This window comes from Coenobita brevimanus, chromosome 95 (genome assembly GCF_032717465.1).
Source record: "Coenobita brevimanus isolate Jiangsu-jjx chromosome 95, ASM3271746v2, whole genome shotgun sequence".
NCBI classification, from domain to species: domain Eukaryota; kingdom Metazoa; phylum Arthropoda; class Malacostraca; order Decapoda; family Coenobitidae; genus Coenobita; species Coenobita brevimanus.
This window is the reverse complement of record NC_137048.1, coordinates 36337999-36359283: the sequence shown is the minus strand read 5'-3', so window position 1 is coordinate 36359283 and position 21285 is coordinate 36337999. Positions and strand designations below refer to the sequence as shown.

The window sequence follows — 21285 nt, the reverse complement described above, 5'->3', positions numbered from 1 at the left end:
CATTTTCTGTATCCTCCTACTTTCTCTGTACTCATTTCAAAGCCAAAGGTGGCTGTTGTGTATATGTACACAATGACATATCTTGCTCTTGTGTTCCTGAACTTGAATCTTCTGAATTACTTTACCCTGGCTTCGACTATCCTGTCATTCTCAGACTAAATATATCTGTGCTGTTTACTTATCCCCTAATTCTATTGACAATGAAAAATTCTTTGACTATCTTACTGCTAAGATGGAACACATCTTATTAGTCTCTCCTTTCTCTGAAATCTCCATTCTAGGAGATTTCAATGTTCACCACCAACTTTAGCACTCATATCCTTTCACTGACCCACTTGGTGAACAAGCCTACTTCTTTTCTATCCTTAATGACCTAGAGCAGCTTGCTGTTAATCATTCCTCTGTTTGGGCTCCTCTGATCACAATCTTATCACCTTAACCTGTCCTGTCGCTCCAATAAGGCCTGTGGTCCCGCCCAAAAAGCGTCGGTTGCGCCACGTTAGAGCTGCTGATTGGGAGGCCCTCAGCCAACACTTGATTTTCCCTGGAATAATTATTGCTTCCATGGCCGAGAGCCATCTGTGTGTGCCTTGCTGATTATGGAGGTTATTCTCTCGGACATGGAAGCATAAATTATTTTTTCATATCCTTTTACTAATGCAAAAAAAAAAAAAAAAAAAAAAAAAAAAAAAGTTTAATCACACGTGTTGTAATGCTGTCCACAAGAAGAAGGCCGCCAAAGGTACCGGAGCCAACCCACCCCTGAATCTCATCTCTTTTATGTTTCTGCCCAGAATCATGCTAAGTCTGTCCATCACTCTGCTAAAAATAACTTCATTCGTACTAAATGCTCTGAACTCTGATTCTCCCCGCTTCCTCTGGCACCATGCCAGAAACCATTCTAACAACTTTACTTCATCATCCATCCCTCCTCTGTAGCTATTTCTTCTACTGATAAAAGAGAACTCTTCGCTCAGACTTTCTCCTCCAATTCCACCTTAGACGATTCCGATGCTGTTCCTCCATCACTCCACGCCCCCTTCCCCACCCCCCGCCTCTGACTTCCTCATGGCTGACATTAAAATTTCTCCAGTTGATGTATTTTCTGCCATCACTAGCCTCATTATTAACAAGGCATATGGACCTGATGGGGTCCCTCCTGTTGTCCTCAAGAACTGTGCCTCTGTGCTTACACCTTGCCAAGGTAAACTCTTTCATTTTTGTCTGTCAACTTGAGCATTTCCTTCCTGCTGGAAGTTTGCTCTCATTCAGCCTGTCCCAAAGAAGGGTGACCATTCCCAGCCCTCGAACTATCACCCAATTGCTTTAACTTCCTGTCTTTCAAAAGTTTTGCTCACATAATGCCACTCAGGGATGGGTGAGGCTGATCACTCATCTTAAATGTCAGGACCAACATGCCTAGCCCCAGGTTCCTACGTTCCTCATGGGGCAACATAGGATTGGATGATGGATGGATGGATGGATTTCAAAAGTTTTTTTGAGTCAATTCTTGAAGAAAATTTTAAAGCACCTTTCTTGTTACAATCATCACTCTGATCGTTAGTATGGGTTCCTAGGGACGCTCCACTGGCGATCTTCTCACGTACCTTTCAGACTCCTGGTCATCCTCCTTACGGGACTGTGGCGAAAGCTATACCATTGCTCTTGACATCTCAAAGGTTTTAGAAAGAGTCTGGCATAAATCATTGATTTCCGAACTGCCCCCTCACGGTTTCTAACCTTCTGTCTGCGCCTTTATCTCTAGCTTCCTTTCTGGTCACGCTGTAGCTGCTGTTCTAGACGGCCACCATTCTTCTCCTAGAGCTATCAGTAGCGGTATTCCTCAGGGCTCTGTCCTATCTCCAACTCTCTTCCTTTTATTCATCAGTGACCTTTAAGCTGTGCATCTAACCCTATCCACTCATACGCTGATGACTCCACCGTTCACTTTTCCATTCACATCTCTCAGTGTCCTTCTCAGCAGTTATTTCAGGAACCGTTACTCCCAGTCCTTCATATATGCAGCAAATCAGCTCTGGAAGTTTTCCCTCTGTCTTTATTTCCCACTGCCTATGATCTCCAGTCTTTCAAACACAGTGTGTCCAGGCATGTCAAAATGAACTGATCATGAATTTTGGCTCTCTGTATTCTTGTTTTTGCTTTTCCTTGGAGGGAACAATCTTGCGGGCACCTGGCCTTTGGTTCCTTCTGTCTTGCATTAAAAAAAAAAAATAACAGCATAACATAACCTAACATAACCTTCCCTGCATCACCAATACCTATAACTACTTGTCATGCACTGTATAATGCCATTCATCGTAGCTCCTCTTTACAGTGCAGGAACCACTTACCGTCCTCCCATGCTCCGCCATACGTTAAACAAGTTCCTTTGTCCACAGAGGGCAGGAGGGCAGTGAGATAGGCGTGGCTAGCGGTGGGGGCAGTGTGGTGAGCAACAGTGGTGGTGGGGTGGGGGGCACTGCCAGGATGTCTGTGGTGCCACGGAACCCCCCGGCAGCTGTCCCCGGCAATGGCGACACACCATCAAGGAAGCCTGTGCGTCTCTGTCAGGTGGGTGCACACAGGGAAGCATCTCCATCATGTGGGTGGACATAGGAAAGCTCTGGTGCATCTCAGTCGAGTGGGTACACATGGCTAGGTTTTAGAGTGTGTCACAGTCAAATTGGTGCACATAGTGAGGCTTTGGTGTGTGTCTGTGAGGTGGGTGCACACAGTGAGGCTTTGGTGTGTGTCTGTGAGGTGGGTGCACACAGTGAGGCTTTGGTGTGTGTGTCTTTTAGGTGGGTGCACACAGTGAGGCTTTGGCATTGATATGGAGCCTTTGATGTAGATAGGGAGATTGGTAGGAAGGCTTTGGTGTACATAGGGAGATTGATAGGTAGGCTTTGATATTGATAAGAAGCATTTGGTGCAGATAGGGAGGCTTTGGTGTCGATAGGGAGGCCATGGTGTTGGTAAGGAGGTTAATGGGGAGGCTTTGGTGAAGATAGGGAGATTGATGGGTAAGTCTTGGTGTAGATAGAAAGAGTGATGTGGAGGCAATGATGTAGATAGGGAGATTGAGGGTAGGTTTTGGTGTAGACAGGGAGAGTGATGGGGCAGCAGTGGATAGTTTTTGGTGTAGATGGGGAGAGTGATGTGGAGGCTTTTGTGTAGATAGGGAGATTGATGGGGAGTCTTTGGTGTAGATAGGAAGATCGATGGGGAGGTTTTGGCATAGATAGAAATTGGTGAAGAGGCTTTGGTGTAGATTGGGAAGTTGATAAGGAGGCTTTTGTGCAGATAGGTAGAGTTTAATGTAGATGACAAGTTCTTATTGTATTGTTGCTACTTCCTGTGGCTTTTATTCAGTTGAGAGGGGACTTTTACATGTACAGGGGTTAGATAAAGCATTGATTAACCCCTTAAGTAATAGAGATTATTTCTAAGTTTAATAAAATCATCTGACAGCAGCAAGAACAAGATAAAAAGATGTGACTGTGGAATGAAGAAGTCAGAGGTTGGTGCTGGAGGGGGATGCCTTCTTTTGATGGCACTGATAACCAGGTGGCTATGCTACCTAGTTGTGCAAATTTCCATCAGTTCCTTCCTGTCCCCTGAAAAGAGGATAGTGGAATGCATGCAAAGGGCAACTTTAGCTTGCAGTCCACTAGGTTCATAGGTAATGAACCTGGGGTCAAATAATCAAGACCAAATGTGGAGAAGCCCCTACCCAGCGAAAATGCTGCATAGTCCTGCTTGCTTTCCAGTGTTAAAAATCTATACTAAGTTGAAAAATTTGTCTGACAACAGCAAGAACATAATAGAAAATCTATCAGTTGATTAAGAGTGCAGGCCTTAGTATTGTGAATCTCATTGTGTTGTTAAGACCTCAGACTTATCTGAAACATGAACCCAGTGGACAGCAGGCTTAAAGTACCCTTCTTTAGTCCACCTTCCTTCTTTTGAGGGGCAGGGAAGTAGTTGAGGGACTTCAGGATAACGAGGCAGTTGAGCTACCCAGTTATATCAGTGCCTCCACATGAAGGCATCTCTCTTCAGCACCAGAGCTTCCATTAGCCAGTGAGAATGATGTATGGCCACCATTCTGCTTGTTCTTCACTCAGAACCAGACACAGCACCAAATTATGCATACCAGAGATAACATAATTCTCTGTTTAACTTTCCTTCTTCACAAAACATGAGATACTTCAAGTGCAATTTGTTTAACTTTCCTTCTTCACAAAACATGAGATATTTCAAGTGCAATTTGTCCACACATCCCATTCTAACCAGATGCGGACCTTAGTTAGCCTTCATACTCTCTCTCTCCTTGTGAGAGAAGGTACCATTATGGTAAGTTATTGCTATATTTTGTAAGTACTGTATATCCTGTATAGTAATAAGAAGTTTAGTGTTAAACTATACCTTTAGCATTATCTGTACATTGACGCTAATGTACCAGTACTTTCCATGATCATTAATATGAGGTACCTATAATTAACCGTAGATTATTTAATGCTTTGGCTCATTTGGTGTTGATTTGCAGGATTATGGAGATTTTGCCAAGTCTTTATACACATACTTTGGAGGCAGTGCCCATCCAGATCTTACTGTTTTGGGGCTCATTTTTGTGTTGATTTCCAGGTTTGTGGAGACATTGCCAAGTCTTTGCACTTTGGAGGCTTGTCCTGTGATTCATGTAAAGCATTCTTCCGGCGCTCTGTGCAGAATGATGCCTACAAGCACTTCCGCTGTGGGGGCGACCAGAAGTGTGCTATATCAATTGCATCTAGAAAGTTTTGCAAGTACTGCAGGTTAGTGTATTTAACTTTGTACTGGTGGGTAAAGTTGAGGTATAGGCTGGCAGAGAAAGAAAGAGAGAGAGCTGTGCTTGCAGGTAAACTGCTATTAAAAGGAAAAAAAAAAATGGCTTCAAAGTAACTTTGCAATGAATCACGAGTGATTTTAAGTGAAGAATAAGTGTAAATTCATGTACAGCTTAATAATGGTACACTCCTTAAAGAGAAGTATCATGCCACTATTAGCACTCAGCATTTTGAAAATATGTAGTGATGGTACTGCAGTTATTTTTCTTGAATTTTTTGGTACTCTAAAAAATACATGAAATGGCAAAATATATATATATATATATATATTGTGGTAGGTGGGGGCACTCACCATCCACTCACTCAATGTAGTGCTGCGCTTGGGTGTCTGCCCAGTCCTCTCCTCCATCCTTCTTTCCTTCCATCTTCTTCTATCTTTCTTTCCTTCATTCTTTCCTCGTCCTTCTGCCTACGGGTGACTTTACACTCCCTCTTCTGTCTTTCATTCCTTCATTCTTTCCTCTTTCTTCTGCCTGTGGGTGACACTACACTGAGTGACAAGCCAAATGGTTTCCTGTACACCAGGGAACCATTTACTACACTGGGTGGTAACCATACAACCAAATTTTGCCGCCTGGTGGTTTAGTGGGTAGTTATTGTGCTCCAGTCGGATTGAGCCGGTGAAGGTTTATATCCAAGGGGTGGTTGGGGTTTATTGCTCACGTAATGCCACTCAGGGATGAGTGAGGTTGGTCAGTCTCATCTTAAAGGTCAGGACCAACTGCCTAGCCCTGGGCTCCTACACTCATGGGGCAACATAGGATTGGATGATGGATGGATATATATATATATATATATATATATATATATATTTTTGTGGTAGGTGGGAGCGCTCACCATCCACTCACTCGATGTAGTGCTGCTGTCGGGTGTCTGCCCTTTCCTCTCCTCCATCCTTCTTTTCTTCCATCCTCTTCTGTCTTTCTTTCCTTCATTCTTTCCTTGACCTTCTGCCTGCGGGTGACTTTACACTCCCTCTTCTGTCTTTCTTTCCTTCATTCTTTCCTCTTCCTTCTGCCTGTGGGTGACCCTACACTGAGTGACAAGCCAAATGGTTTCCTGTACACCAGGAAACTGTTTACTACACAGGGTGGTAACCACATAACCAAATTTTGGTGCCAGGTGGTTTAGTGGGTAAATATTGCGCTCCAATCGGATTGAACTGGTGAAGGTTTGTATCTAAGGGGTGGTTGGGGTTGATTGCTCACGTAATGCCACTCAGGGATGAGTGAGGTTGGTCACTCTCATCTTAAATCTCGGGACCAACTGCCTAGCACCGGGCTCCTATGCTCCTCTTGGGGCAGTGTACGATTGGATGATGGATGGATGGATATATATATATATATATATATATATAACTCTCATCTTAAATTCCGGGACCAACTGCTTAGCCCCTGGCTCTTACGCTTCTCATGGGGCAAAGTAAGGAGCCGGTAAAGGTTTATATCCAAGGGGTGGTTGGGGTTTATTGCTCACGTTATGCCATTCAGGGATGAGTGAGGCCGGTCACTGTCATCTTAAATGTCAAGACCAACTTGCCTAGCCCTGGACTGCTAAGCTCCTCCTGGGGCAACGTGGGATTGGATGATGGATGGATGGACATACTGTATATATATATATATATATATATATATATATATACTGTATATATAACATGCACATACAGGTATAGTTTTAAATTAGTCTGAGGTACCATCGTAATAGATCCAGTTGTGTCTTTTATATTTTCAGTGCAGTTTTGTAATGTGTAATTTTTAATTTTGTTTGGCAGAATTCTCACATATATTTTAAGTACAGTTCTGGAGAGTGAGGCCTTCATGCATTGGCACCAATACAACCAGGCTGCAATTTTGCTTAGTTATATAAACTGTGGGTGTGATTGGAAGTGTTAGGAGAAACACGCTGAGATGGATTAGCCACGTGGAGAGGATGGAGAGTGAGAGATTGACGAAGAGAGTATATGTGAGTGAGGTGAAGGGGGGGAGAGGGAGGGGGAGATCAAGGATGAGATGGAGGGATGGAGTAGAGAGGTATATGAGAGAGTGGGGTGTGAGCTGGGAGCAGGGCAGTGAAATGGCGGGGGACAGGGCGACATGAAGGCATTTTGTTTGTGGCCACCCATTACAGGATTGAGGCATCTGGCAATAGATAGATAAATATATATAAATGCCTCTCAACTCCCTCCCAATCCCCTGAAAAGAGGATAGTGGAGTATAAGAGATGGGCAAAGTCTGGCTGCAGTCTGCTGGGCTCATGAGGCTGGGGCCACAAAAAAGTAAATAAATAGTGTGAATGGAAATTGCATAATAATAATAATAATAATAATCATCATAATTATAATAATAATAATAATGATAGTAATAATAATAACAACAACAACAACAATAATAGCAATAAAGCAACAACATCTATATCTGTACAATATTGCTAATATGATTTTTACATTAATTGGATTTTAGAAGAGCTCAACAGTTTCATTTTAATATAGGTGTTTGTGTGATTTCAGTGCCTTTTAATATCTTAATTTGGCTATGCTGTATATGTGTGGATAGTTGGACTTCTCTTGTTGGTGAAAGTGAAACCGTAGGACCGTGAAATTAGCCAAGCAATTACTGGTTACATCATAAAGTTTACCCCCAAGTGCATTGCTACAGTCTACCAGTCCTGCTTAGCCACTTTACTCTGAGAATGTATTTTATGGTCAACTATTGATACCACCAGGCAAAGTTATTCAGCTTTGGAAAAACTTGGAAATGGACAGGTTAGATACTGCCCTTCACCAGTCACGTCACTAGTAGAGGTCTGTCCTGTAATGATTGATATTGATTGGTGGTAGCTGAAATAAAATATGTCATTGGATCAAGGGACTTCAATTGCCTTCACCATGATGTGTCTTTCCTAAGTGAAATAAAACTGTTTTGCAGCAGCAGAGATCTACAATACATGCATAAGAATGAGATAAATAGGTACATGTAATGACAGACAGGCTTAATGGACATCATTTCTAAGCTCTTTTCCTCCCCAAGCTGAAAATAATCATCTGTTCTTCATAGATGCACTTCACCTGCACCTGTCAGATAGTCATTCAGTTGACTTAGTTTAAAAAAAAAAGGGATGCCAGATCTTTGTCATATGCTCCTCTGTATAATTCACCCAATCAGAGTTCCTTGCCAGGTCCTGAGCCTCATCTACTTCCATACCACATTGTCTCAAACACTCATTAACTATATCCCTCTACATTCTTCTTAGCTTCCCATTCCTCATCTCACCATTAAAACCACACCCACTACCAGGTGGTGTGGCAGATGATGGAACAAGGTGCATGTGATATGAATTGTGCATATGCAGAAAAACTTTGTATCCTTTTAAAAATTTTAGAGCATTGCTTTTGCCAGCCAGGTTGATCCTAGAGTAATGAATAGTTTCAGAAATCAAGGAAGCAGGTAATGATAGTATATTGTAGTTCCGTTGCTGTCTGTGGGCTCATATGTTAGTTTTCCCCAATTTATAGTTCCAGTTGTAGGAAAAAATTTGATACAGTCTGTCCTGGAGTACAACCCAAACTAATATTGTAATGAAGAGTGCTTATGCTTTATAATGCAGCCACTCACTTTGCAACAGACTTATGGACCTCACTTTCACAATATTAACTTCAACATAACCTGAACAAAGATTCTTTGGAGTGCCTGGCTAAAGTGGCCAGTTTCTGGCACTCAACTGGTAACAGAACTCCTTGCATTCCTGTGGCATTCACCCCAAACAAGACTTTCAATTCTGTCATCTACAACCAGGATATTACTACATAACACACATTAAGAAATCCTCACAGTCTGCTGGCTACCTCAAGCACCACTGCACCGTTTGTGGACTTAACTGTTACAAGCTATACACCAAAGTCATTTACTCCAGCCTTTCTTTTTATACTTGCCACAGAGCCACATTTTTTTCCACATCATTGCCTCCCTCACACCTACAGTTAATAATGTATAAAGAAAAAAGCTTCATACTTAGAGAGTTAATGTGTAATATCTACAATGTGATTGTGGAGGTGATTTGTTAGTGGCCACCCTTTCTGGGATTAGGCATCTGGCTATAGAATGATAGATAAAGAGAGAGACTTTGAACTCTTGTTTATGACAGCTGTCCTTTACAGATTTGCCAAGTGTGAGAGCATTGGCATGACTAAGTCATGGGTGATGAGTGAGGATGAGCGACTGCAGCTGATGAAGACTCGGCTCACTAAGCGAATGATGTACAACCAGGGTGGCAATGGCAGCGTTGGTGGCAGTGGTGGTGGTGCGGTCAATAGGGGAGATGGCGGGGTTGGTGGGGGAAATGGAAGAGGGCCGGCTTCTAATTCATTCTCCCCAGATTGCCCCAAGGATTCTTCCCACTATCAAAACAGTGCCACAGCTAAAACCCTGGTGGTTTCACGTCACCAAAACAATCACTCCTCTCCTCTAACCTATCATCCCCCATCACAGCCAGTTGATTTGGGTTCAACTGGTTCGTCCCCCAACAGCTCTCCCTCCACTCCCATTTCGGGGCCACTCACTCCCATACAGTATGGACCCATTCCCCCACCTCTAGCACACCAGGGCTCAGACATGGTGAATCGGCAGCTCATCTCCCCGAAGCAGGAAAACAGTCCAATTAGAACTTTGTGCCGAGGAATCAAGCGTGAGAATGAGGAGGAGATTGTACCTGTCGAGAGAGTTTTTAATCCTGCATCCCAGTATTTGGATGCCAATGAGGTTGAAATAGTTACACGGGTGATCAGTAACATAAAGCTGGTAGACCATCAGCTGCCCTACTGCACAAACAAGCCCACTGAGGTTATGGCCACTTATTCCCGCTTTGCTGAGAGAGTCACCAGATTCCTTCGCCAGTATGAGGAGTTCAATGCCCTATCCCAGCAGTCCCAACTCATGGCCACACAGAAAAATATAACAGTTATTGCTCTTGTGTTTGCTTCAAGTTTTTTGGATGAGGAGACAGGCAACTACCACAACCTTCACAGTCCCTCACAGCCTATGATCACAAACATGAACATGATTCAGAAATCCCAATCTCCGGAGGTGTTCAGCAAGTTTAAAGAAATCATGAGTTCCTTGCGGCAGTTCAACGTGGACTCTAGAATGGCATACATGATCATTCTTCATATTGTTTTGGAAGGTGGGCAGGGGACAGAGAGAAACAAAATTTATCAAACGACCTTGCAGCACTACAGTTACTGGAAATTTGGAGAGGCCTCAGGCAAAGCTCTCATCGATGGTCTTATAAGAAATTTAAACGAAATTCGGCGTCATGCAGCACTTTTTGAAAACATGTCACTACCACAACAGAGACAAGGTGGAGGTGCAGCTTCCATCTCCCTGCCCCATCATCAACCACAGAGAATTAGTGGTGACATGGATGTGAAAAGCAGAGTTGAAGCGATGATTGGCGAGCAGATCAGACATCTACTAAATGGAATGGATATTGAACAGATGAAGCAAGTCCTACAGGGCAATGGCTTGGAGCAAATGAAGCAGATGCTACAATCAATGGAATCTGAAAATAGCTTGATACAGCTCTCTCAAGAATCAAGCTCCTTGCTTCAGTCTGTCCATTCTCCCCCACTCCCCTCCCAGTCCCCCCACAACATGGTGCAGTCTCCCCAGAGCATGGTTCATTCACCCCATTCCATGATGCCATCACCTCACAGCATGCTGCAATCACCTCAGAGTATGTTATCCCCACAGACAATGATGGAGAGCTCTCATACAATAGTCCAGCCCTCGTCTTCTCCAGGAGTATTGCAGTCTCCAACCATGAGCCAGTCAGTTCACACTGTCCTGGACATTTCCCACAGCATGAGTCACAGTCCAAACTCCACTGTGACGCAGATCATAAATGCCAGCAACAACCTCCTCAACTATCAGGATATGAAACCGCCCGGATCATTCATGAACTCACCCCAGTCTTTGGATCTTTCACAGAGCCCCATTGAGATGTCTAGCCCCTCACCCCATGCTATGAACCTGACACCTTCCCCAGCACCATACATCCCAAATCAGGAGAGCTACATATTGGAAACTCAGATATCTGATCCCCCATACCCAGATCATCGTCAGTCTCCACTGGATGAGGGAGGGTACCTCAACCCACCCCTTTACCAGCAGACCCCATACAGCCCTGCCCCACCCAGTGATCAGTTCAGTAGTGCTTTTCAGACGCTGTTCTCACCCTCACCTATACCATACAAAGAGGAGAATCAGAGCATCAGCAACAGCAGCAATGGCAGCAGTGGGGTGGGAGTGAGCCTCACCTCCCCAATGTCCTCTCTCATCACCTCACCCGCACCCTCCCACTCCTCACTTCAGGAATCTGACAACAGCTTGTCAAATTACAAAGAGCCTGAACATGGCAACTCTCTGGGAGCTGCTCCTTAACTCTTGGGCATTTAGAATCGTTAATACCTGACCATCAATATTCATAAATGTACTCCAAGTGAGTTCCTGCTATAGGTTCCAGCTGTAGAGATCATTACTAGATAATGTTTATTGTTGTAGCGTAGAGCCAATGTGACATTTATCATAGAGTGACCTCATCTCGCATACTGCCCAAATCCTCGCTCTAGAAGATTCATGTGCAAAATTCTTATTTTTGTTGTTAAAAGCAAACTGAATAAGATAATATTGCCGTTAAACATAGAAGTAGGAATTTGCATATAGAGGTTCTCAAATGACAGTGATTTGTACAATAACCTTCCAACTCCGGCCATAAACTCAACAACTGAATGTATTGCAAACAATATGTACAGGTTTTAATGTGCTTGCAAGATTTGAGTTTACTCCAATATACCTACATGTCTACTACCTCACTCAACAGGTGTCATGGATACAAAAAGTGTTAATATTCTGATGATTTCTTGTTAACCATATAGCTATTTTCCAGTCAATACAGTAAACATGCTGAGCTTACCACTGCTGGGATATTAGAATAGTAAAAATTAGCTCAGCCCCACATACACAGATAAGTTGGTAACACATACAGCTTTTAAGGTATATAACGCCAACTCGGAGGAACTATTGTAAGTTGAAAGATTCGCCACATGTAACCTGAAGGGAAGGGGTACCTTAAAATTGCCAGGGGTCAGAAAAAGAGTTCGCAGATGGCAGTTTTCAGTACACGTGACTTGCTCGGAAAATACTTTACAGCAAAACTCAGGTACTTGGGGCCACATTTCCACGAGCAGTAGCTTAGTTCAATGGGTGGTTGCTCAAGTGAGAACCAATCACTGAAGACCACTGTGTCCATGTTTAAGTCTAGGATGCAGGTTTTTTGCAATACTAAGACAGAGAAAGCGCCAACACAGCATTTTTGGGGAGGGGGAAGAGCTTTCAGTGTTCTCATTTTGTCTCCATATTGTACATTGTTATTTTATGGTGACAGTGCTTTAAGCAGTGTTGTCAGTGGTAATAGATAAGCATATATATTTTTTTGTTATTTTCTTGTACTTTAAGGATTATGTCAGGAATAGATAGTATAATTTAAATAATAGCTCTTAGAAGCTGTTTAAGAAAGTATAATCTTTCCGTATCAGTGCCCACAATACATTCACAGTTAATGCAGCCCACATCTACATTTACCAAAAACATTGAACAGTTGTGGTCATAATGGAATGAGGCAGTTCACAAAATGCAAAAAGCCTTAGCCTTCGTGATAACCAAAACAGTTACCTCCCTCCTTGCCAAGCCACAAGAATACATTACATACACACCACATTATGAATGCAGTGTAAACACAGATAGAGATTTATACAATTAGATGCAATTGTAAAAGACTCATATGCACATTTATAAACACACAGAAAAGCAAATACAGTATAAAGCATTCAGATATGCATATGATGAAGAAAAAGGTACATACATATATATACTGTAAATGAAAATGATCAGTCACATAGTCATTGTACACACATATACACACACAGACGCGCACTTGTATTCACACAGACACTCCGCGCTACAAAGATGAAGAACGTTTTGCTCACTACCAGTGTGTCAAAAGAGTAAGATATGTCAGGCAATAAGAATATATATATCTATATCTATATATATGTGGTCTTCAGAGACTCAGCACAGTTACTCAGGACCCTTGCATGACTGTATTTATTTTTATTTGCTGTGTTAGGTATATAGAGATTTAGTTTTGAGAGCTTCTTTTCCTCACTATGATCACTTTACTACTTCCTCATATACAGAATTCCAGAATAGAAAATTTTAGAATAAACATTTCAGATACAGTATGCAAGTATTTGCCAAACTCCAGTGAACTGCATGGTTGTCTTGTCAGAAAGGCTCATTCATTTTGTAAAGGTTTCCAGCAAGTACATGTACAGGGTAAGGTATCCCTACTTCAGTAAATCTGCGATAATTATGAACACTAGAATGCACAATTTAAGAATTCTACTAATTATTTAAATTTTGAAGAATCCTGCTAAAATGATGAAAGGATTATCCAAAATTACCATGTGACCAAGCTTTTAACTTGCAATGATGAATCCAATAGCTATATTGGTAATTTTTACTCCAGACTTTTTATTTCTCAATGCAAGGTTATATAGGAATTTTATGATTCTGAGTGCCTATTAAAGTATTCGTTATATTTTTTTGTTACAGTTTTTTTAAACAAATAGGAATTCAGAATGACATTCCAGTATATCTCCTTGTAATTAGCAAAATCTCTGATCCTTAGGCCCCAAAGCCTTAATAGTTTTGTCTGATAAGGTTCAGTAGTTCAGCAGTGCCACAACACAACACGTGAGACAATGTGACTTATGACGTCACTGCAGTTTACAAATGTACGTGATGCCAAGGTAATTAATTTCTTAGTCTGCCAAATATCAGACCTCAGAACCAGTGCAAGATCCACCTCATAGACCCATATTCCGATGCATGATGGAAGGCTCACAGTCTGCGTTTATTGTCCCTTCTCAGAGCTGGTCAGACGGTGCCATTGAAGCAGAAAGAAGCTTAAAGTTTCATACAGTAGTAGGAAAAATATACTGTGAAAAATAAATTAATTGCTATTTGTGTACCAAGATTGGACCTGGCAGTCAGTGAAATTGGAGGCGAGGATGATCATGAAGATATTAAAAGTAGAGATACAAGCTTCATTCTCTTTATAATGAATGGCCACATGAGGTCTCAAGCCAGTTCTGATAATGGATTATCTGTGGATACTTTCCTACTGAGTGTGAAAAGGTGACATGTATTCATATATTGATTTACATGGTCAAAGAGAAGGGTAGCCTCTATGTATACAATATTAGCACAGTCGTGTGATTTATTAAGTCCTGCACCACTCTCGGGAGATTGGAGCACGAGCCAGAATTGTGTGCATGTTGGCAAGGCCTTGGGCAGATGCGAACAGTACCATGTGACAGGCTTCTTGTTCATATACAGTGTCTTGTGTTGAAGCGACATTCTGAATAGATAAACCTTGCATGTGAATGGTTAGGAAAAGTAGTCCATCAGCCTGAAAAGAGTCATAAGCATGAAAAGGTTATGAATTTCATTTGCTGTAATGACAAAGGTATGATGATTCAAGTTAAACTTTGTGGATTGATCACATTGGCAAGACTAAAGCATAATATGCATTATTGCATCGGCATGTATTTTGTTGGACTACTATATGAGTATAAATATATATACATATATCTATTTTTTGCTGCGTGCATTTGTTGTATATACAGTATGAACCACAAGTGGTAGGCTTCCATGGCATAGTCATGTATTAAACAACAAATTTAACATGCACAACCAAGGACAAATTGGTGCAACACCAAAATAAAGCAGTTATATTCTTAGATCAATGCTCTGTAAAAATTGCTAACTAATGAATAGGGCTGAAGCAGCCCTGATTTTGCTCTAGAAGCCATGCAAACTTACCAGTGTGTAGCAGATCTTGTGATTAGAGTAGTTCACCAACCTCCGGGATCATTCACGTGGCCCACAGTGCAAGTGTCGCCATTGGAATTTGAGCCTCATGGAATTTAAAAAAAAAAAAAAAAAATATCCGTTATATATTTTCAAAATTGGTGAATTAACCTATATCATTGAGGTGTCTTGTTCCCTCCTTGTTATTGTTCTACAGAATGTGCTCAATTAGGCTAACTGCTGTTGTCACACTGCCCTCGAGTGGCCATGTCTGACCGTTTCTCTGAGGACGTGGTTGCTGGGGGAAGAGTATGGTAACCTAAATTCTTCATAAGGTCAAATTAAAAAAGAAAAAGTTTCATAATTTTCTCACATGACTTGCAACAACTTTCATGCACTAGTGACTCACATGCAGTGCTTTGATATTTTTGTCTTGTTTAAAAACAGGACGATCAACTTGATAAGTCATGTGCAGCTTACATGTCCTGATCAGGTTCATGAGGGGAAAAGACTGTCATGAGCAGAAGTTCCAAGGGAGTGCAATTTTGGAAGCTCCCAGAACGTAATCAGGGGTGTAAGAGGCTGTTATTATAATTTCAATTGCAGAGTATCAAGGATGTTTCTTATGATGTTTCTTTTCTGAATTTCAGCCACATGAGTGAAGTGCGGCTCTAAACAAATTTTTCTCACTGTATATTGCTGAGTTGTAAAATGCATAAAAACAGCCAAGGCTACTGAAAGGAGAATAAGAGTGTAATTAGGGTGACAGGATTTAGGCTGAACTTGTGAATGTAATAAGTTATTTCTTAAGATAGGATGCATTTCTGTGGTCAGTAACATTCGGACTGTGCAACTCGATCACTGGTTGTGATCACGTTGGTACGAATGACCACTGTGATTGTTGGGTAAGTTTAACCAAGTATTGTTATTAGTTGAGTAAGTCTGAATGAGCACTGTAATTCACCAGGCAAATTAGAACAATGTTAAGCACCTGTATGGCAGTGTGGATACTGATCTCAAATTACACTTTGAACACGAAGGCATGTGGGTTGTGTTCCTCCTAAGAGCCGTGTCCAAGGTTTTGGAATGGCAACAAAGGCTGGCAAACCATACTAATTCATCTTCTCTACAATCGTTTTTACTGCATTAATGTATTATGTACCATCATGTGAAGGCTGACATGTGTTGATTGAGAAAAAATTAATTGGTAATACTTCTTCTAGTGTCTGTTTTCTTGTGTTATTCCGAGGTGAAACCAGAAGACAAGAATTTCTTTGAAAAAGAAAAAAAAATCTCAGATCTCTCCCGTTTAATTATCAGGAAACTTAAACAGTGTAGTAAATATGACTGTGAAAAGCAAGAAATTAATTAGATATCAAGTAGTGAAATGAGCGACCTCAGTAGTATGAAAAGAAAATTGTACGATCAGAAAATTGAATGTTATTTCCATGTTGGTCTAAAACACTTAGTACTGCTGGAATATTGTGAACATGTTGGTGAAAAAGGCCTGTACTCTCGTCTGCTTATGAGCCTCTATTGTCCCTTTTCTTAAGCGATTTATTTTGCATACTACACTTGTTTGTTATTTTAGGCTTTTTATATATTGATGTAGATGGCATAAATAATGTACAGGAGGTGATTATTGTGCCATGTGCAGAAATAAATCAGTAAGGAAGAGGTGACAGAGCCTCCTTAGCCAATGAGAATACTGACCCAAAACTGTTTTCATGATGTATGACTGAGAGTATTTGTCACTTGTAAGTTTGGTTGCTAGTTGATATTACTGATTTAGGTTTTTAAATTACTTATAATACCTCATAATGTAAGGTTTACTGTAAGTAATGTCAGGTAGGGCAAGAGTACTTTATTTGTGTTGTCACAGAAAGATAATGCATCCCCAATTGGGACTGGGGTTAACTGTCCTCATTATGAATTTTTTTCTCATCTCTTCAAGAACTTAAATGTATGTAAAAATATAGACACCTCGTACTGTATATGTAATATGTATGTTTACATAATGTACACATAGGTATACTTGTCTAAGTACTGTACATGCATTCTTATTGTATACAATACTACACAGAAATTTGTACACAGATGTCTCTGGTTGCAGGTTTGCTAAAATAGTTGGGAGCAAACAATCTTGATTCTCAGTATGAATATTTTGATGCTAAAGAGCACTGCACTGTTTTGTCCTTTGCTTTTATTGGTGATGAAGTATGTGCACAGGTGTGGTCAGTCTTGCAGTTATTGACACTGGCACAGCATCACCAACCCATGTCAAAGAAGCAGTAGCATGCATCATTAGTGAGAACATGACACAGGAATATTGACTGGAAAGGAAAGAGTTGAGGACATTGATGGTATTGTCTTCTCACATATGTCTGACCACTTCACAGTTGAGGTTGCTGACACAGTAGATCTGTGTCCTAGAACTTGATGTGAACACAACCAACATATGTTCACTTGGAACTTGAACACACGACCAGCACATGTTGACGTGGAACTTGAACACACAGCCAGCTTATGTTCAAGTGTTTCACAAAACTATTCAGTTGGCCAGACATGATGGGAAAGATGCCAGCACTTCTTGTTGCCTGCCCTAAGCTGAGGAAGAGCAGCATACAGAGTTGCAGAAATTAATGGTCGTGCTTACCCAGGTACTTTATTCCTTCCTGGTTTAAAACATGATGCTCATAAGATGCTCACTTCAGTGTTTGTATGTTACAATAGGAGCTACGTATGTACAGGGCAAATATTATTAGTATTCTACTTTATCATTACAACTATTGTATACCCAGTGTCTGTTTAACGTATTTGGAATCATGAGTATGACAATAGACCAGATTTGTAGCAGTGACGTAGGAACATGGAGAGTTTTTAATGTAACAAGTCATTCTGAGCCTTGGATGTACTACTGAAAGATCCAGTTTTTTGACAAGTGTAATGATGCAAATTATTGCATGGAGAAAATTTGGCATGCAAGTGCATGCCACTCAGTTTCAGCAAAGTGGAGATTGGCACTTTTTCTCACCTCAAGCAAAATGTGGAGAACTGTGATCTTGAAAGTGCTCAGACTTCAGACTTCCTCACCTGAGAGTAATTGTATCATGCGGGGCCCAGTTGATAATGTAGTTGATATGCTATTTGATAGCAACAAGGCTGGTCTTCTATCTATGCTTCTCAAGTTTGGTATTGCCAGTACATGTACCCCAAGACGATATGAGAAAAATTTTTTACTTCAGAAAATGAACAATCATGACCCTTGTAACTGCTTTTGTTGTTTGAATTTGTATGGACAATTGGATATACGGCAGAGCTGATGTGAGGAGAGGCCGGCCTGTATTCCCGTGAACTTAAGAAGCCTTCTAGCACATCTTCCTTATTTTTGTATTTATTTATTTTTTATTATAATAGCTCATTATTAACTTGTATGTGGCTTGTATCTTTCTTATAGGAACACAGATTGGATAAGTAACATACAAGAATATATTGATGTATCAGATACGGAAATAAACAGATAAGGAAGAGGTGCTAGGGAGACTCCTCAACCGACGAAAATACGGCCCCATGTGTGATTGGCTGTGATATGACCCAGATATAGAAATTGTAAAGTTAATTATTTTTTATTTGTGTTTCAGTAATATGGAGCACTTTAGTATAGTTAACCTCTTCATCAGAAGAAGCAAAATTACTCATCTTAAAAGATGTAAAACTTAAATTATAAGATGTAAATTTAGCATAAAATGCATGGAAATACATCAGAATGATAGAGGGGTTACTGTTTTTTATTGTCGTGTTTTTTATGTATCGTCTTAGCACTGCATTTACTTGACACTCGTAGGAGAATCCTCTAGTGAGACACTGTGCTAGTAGTCTGGGACGTGTTTAGAACCTGACTCCTTTATGTTGAAGTAGGAATTTTTACTTCATTATCTGTTATTGTGTATTGTATTCTTTTATACCTAAGGTTTGTGTTTATATGGATAATTCTTAGCAGAGGAGGAATGTATCTGTTACCTTTAAAAGCTTTGGATATTAACTCTAGCAGCATTATCAGCTCAAAATTTTGCTTTCTGACACTGTTATAAATGTTCTAACTAAGTATAATGGTTCTTTCTGATGTGGTACGGATCATAGGTATGATCTTGTGCAATAATCAAAAAACGTGTTTATTGTACCTTCGCTTATACTCCAGTCACTTAACCCGCTGAGCATGGGGATCCCCCCCTCCCCTTTTTTTTTTTATTTCACTCTTGCCACCTCATGACAATTTTTTTCAGCTTAGGATGGACTCTTGAAACTTTAGGGGTTGGATATAGCCTGAATAAATCCCTTCAGGTCAAGAGGCATATCCCAAGTTGAAAAACCCTGTCTGGCAGCAGCAGAAATAAACTAAATAGGATGTCAGTCAGAGTCATGGGGTTAATAGAATCATAAAATGGAAACTGGGCTCATGCATCTGGCAGTCGTGGAAAAGTATTTGAACTCACATAACTAAGCATCACTGTCTGTACCATCATGAGGTTTGCAGATAACCATGTGCATCTTTTTCGTGCTGTAATTTTTTAATGCATCTACAATATAGCAGTTTTCACCACATGTTATTGTTTCAGTGAAATCTTGAGGTACAAAGAATTGCAGGTAAATTTCAATGAATATACATTATTAGTGTTGTACAGCTTATGATTTACTGTGGCCCAACAGTAGGTGTTTCCTAACTTATTCCTGATGTCATTGTTGCAGAGTGTGTGTTACGGTTTTGCATCTAGACTTTTCACTCCATGTTGTTCAGCTCTGTGTAAGTATAGAGCTTGCACAGGTTTATCAATGAAGTTTGCATTGTCTGTAGAGAGAACCAGTAACACACCTCTGAACACTGAGCAGTACAGTACAGTATACCGGTAGTAGTTAAAAAGCAGGTTCCAGGCATTACTTATGAGTTCTGGGAAAGGGTGGAGCACAAAGAGCAGCCTAAAGAATCATGTCTCGGACTGTTACCTACTTAAGACAGGATAATACACCATGTTGGCCCATCCACCAAGCTTGCTCAAAGTGCATACCAATACCCTCATTATCCAGCAACCGGTCCATCTTGATTTTACAGGAAACCACATTTTGATGGAACATATTTTTCTTGCTTCCAAAGCCACATTTCTTATAGCATATATTACTTTCGCCACATTTTGATGACGTGCTTTATTTTTCATGCATCCTAAAACCACATTTTGGTAAGCATACGTTGACATATCCAGCCCTTTGTTACTTACAGAAAGCACCATGAAACTACAGATATAAAATGCACAAATATCAAAATTGGTTTCCCTCGTAACTCAAACCTTGCTCTCTGTTACTGGATAATTGAGCCACAGGAATTGGTTATACAGCTTCTACCCGGTGCTTCCTGGCATTTTGTCAGATATAAACAAACAAATTTTTCTTACTAGAGATCCATAAGTACAGTACCAACATTTTAAACAGTTTTCTAAAGAATAAGTTTGAGATAAACCCTGATTGAACTTAGGGAGAATACTTAATCTCACATCAGCATGCTTTGTGAACACTGCCCTGAATAACAATGTTTCATACATTTTCTTTTTATCTTCAAATACTAGGTTTATCTTGCCTTCACAACACCTGTCCTGTTTCATAGACTAATACATATTACTTATAGTTTATTTTGCTCAATTCTATAGATTTTTGTTTGACAGGTTTAGCTTCTTCTGTCATTTTAACTGAGCTACTTCTCAAGGGAGACAGACCTATTAGAATGGAGACTCCATTCTGCATAAAACTTGATACCCAGCCACAGAGAAAAGGTAATGAAGTAAATACATGGTCGGAAATTATTTTACAGGAAAAAAAAAAAGGGGGGATTTAGCCAGAATGACCTCATCCAGTGGTGTGTGCAAGGTCAACGTTTCCTTTGTAATGGAAATTTGTACCATATGCCAAGGGTTGTATTCTCATCAGCTTTGGAGGCTTGCTGAAACACCTCTTCCTTACAGTTTATTTCAGCATGTGAAGCTCTGGTAATATCTTGCATATTTTCATTCAGTTATAAAGGCATAGCCAACATACAAGATGATAGTTATGTGTAATATTCAAAATATATCACTAAGGAAGACATTTTAGTATCTTGGGCACCTCTTCCATGCCAGTATATTTCAGCATATGGAGCTCCAATAATCTCTTGCATATTTTTTATTTATTCCATATTGATATTACAGAGGCATAAATAACATACAGGAGAACAGTAATGTGTAATATGCCAACTGAATTGCAAAGGAAGAGGTGTTGGTAATCTTCCTAATCCCATGGGGATATGGGTTCAAGAGTTGCAGGTGTGTATTCCCGTCAGCTGAGGAGGCCCTTAGCACATCTCTCATATCAGTTTATTTCTGTATATGGCATGTTAATATTCCTCTGTAATGTATGTTATTATTGCAAACTGTATCATTATTAAAAAG

General features: G+C 40.5%; 1 protein-coding gene across 1 annotated transcript in view; it reads left to right on the top strand.

Moving 5' to 3' along the window:
• The window catches only part of LOC145413291 (uncharacterized), an 84441-nt gene extending 73118 nt beyond the window's left edge, over positions 1-11323 (top strand). The window contains exons 3-5 of the mRNA XM_080283020.1: positions 2385-2571; positions 4648-4817; positions 9043-11323. Coding sequence (XP_080139146.1) covers positions 2385-2571; positions 4648-4817; positions 9043-11323 — 2638 coding nt within the window. The remainder of the gene's footprint in view (positions 1-2384; positions 2572-4647; positions 4818-9042) is intronic.
• The last annotated feature ends 9962 nt before the right edge of the window (positions 11324-21285 follow it).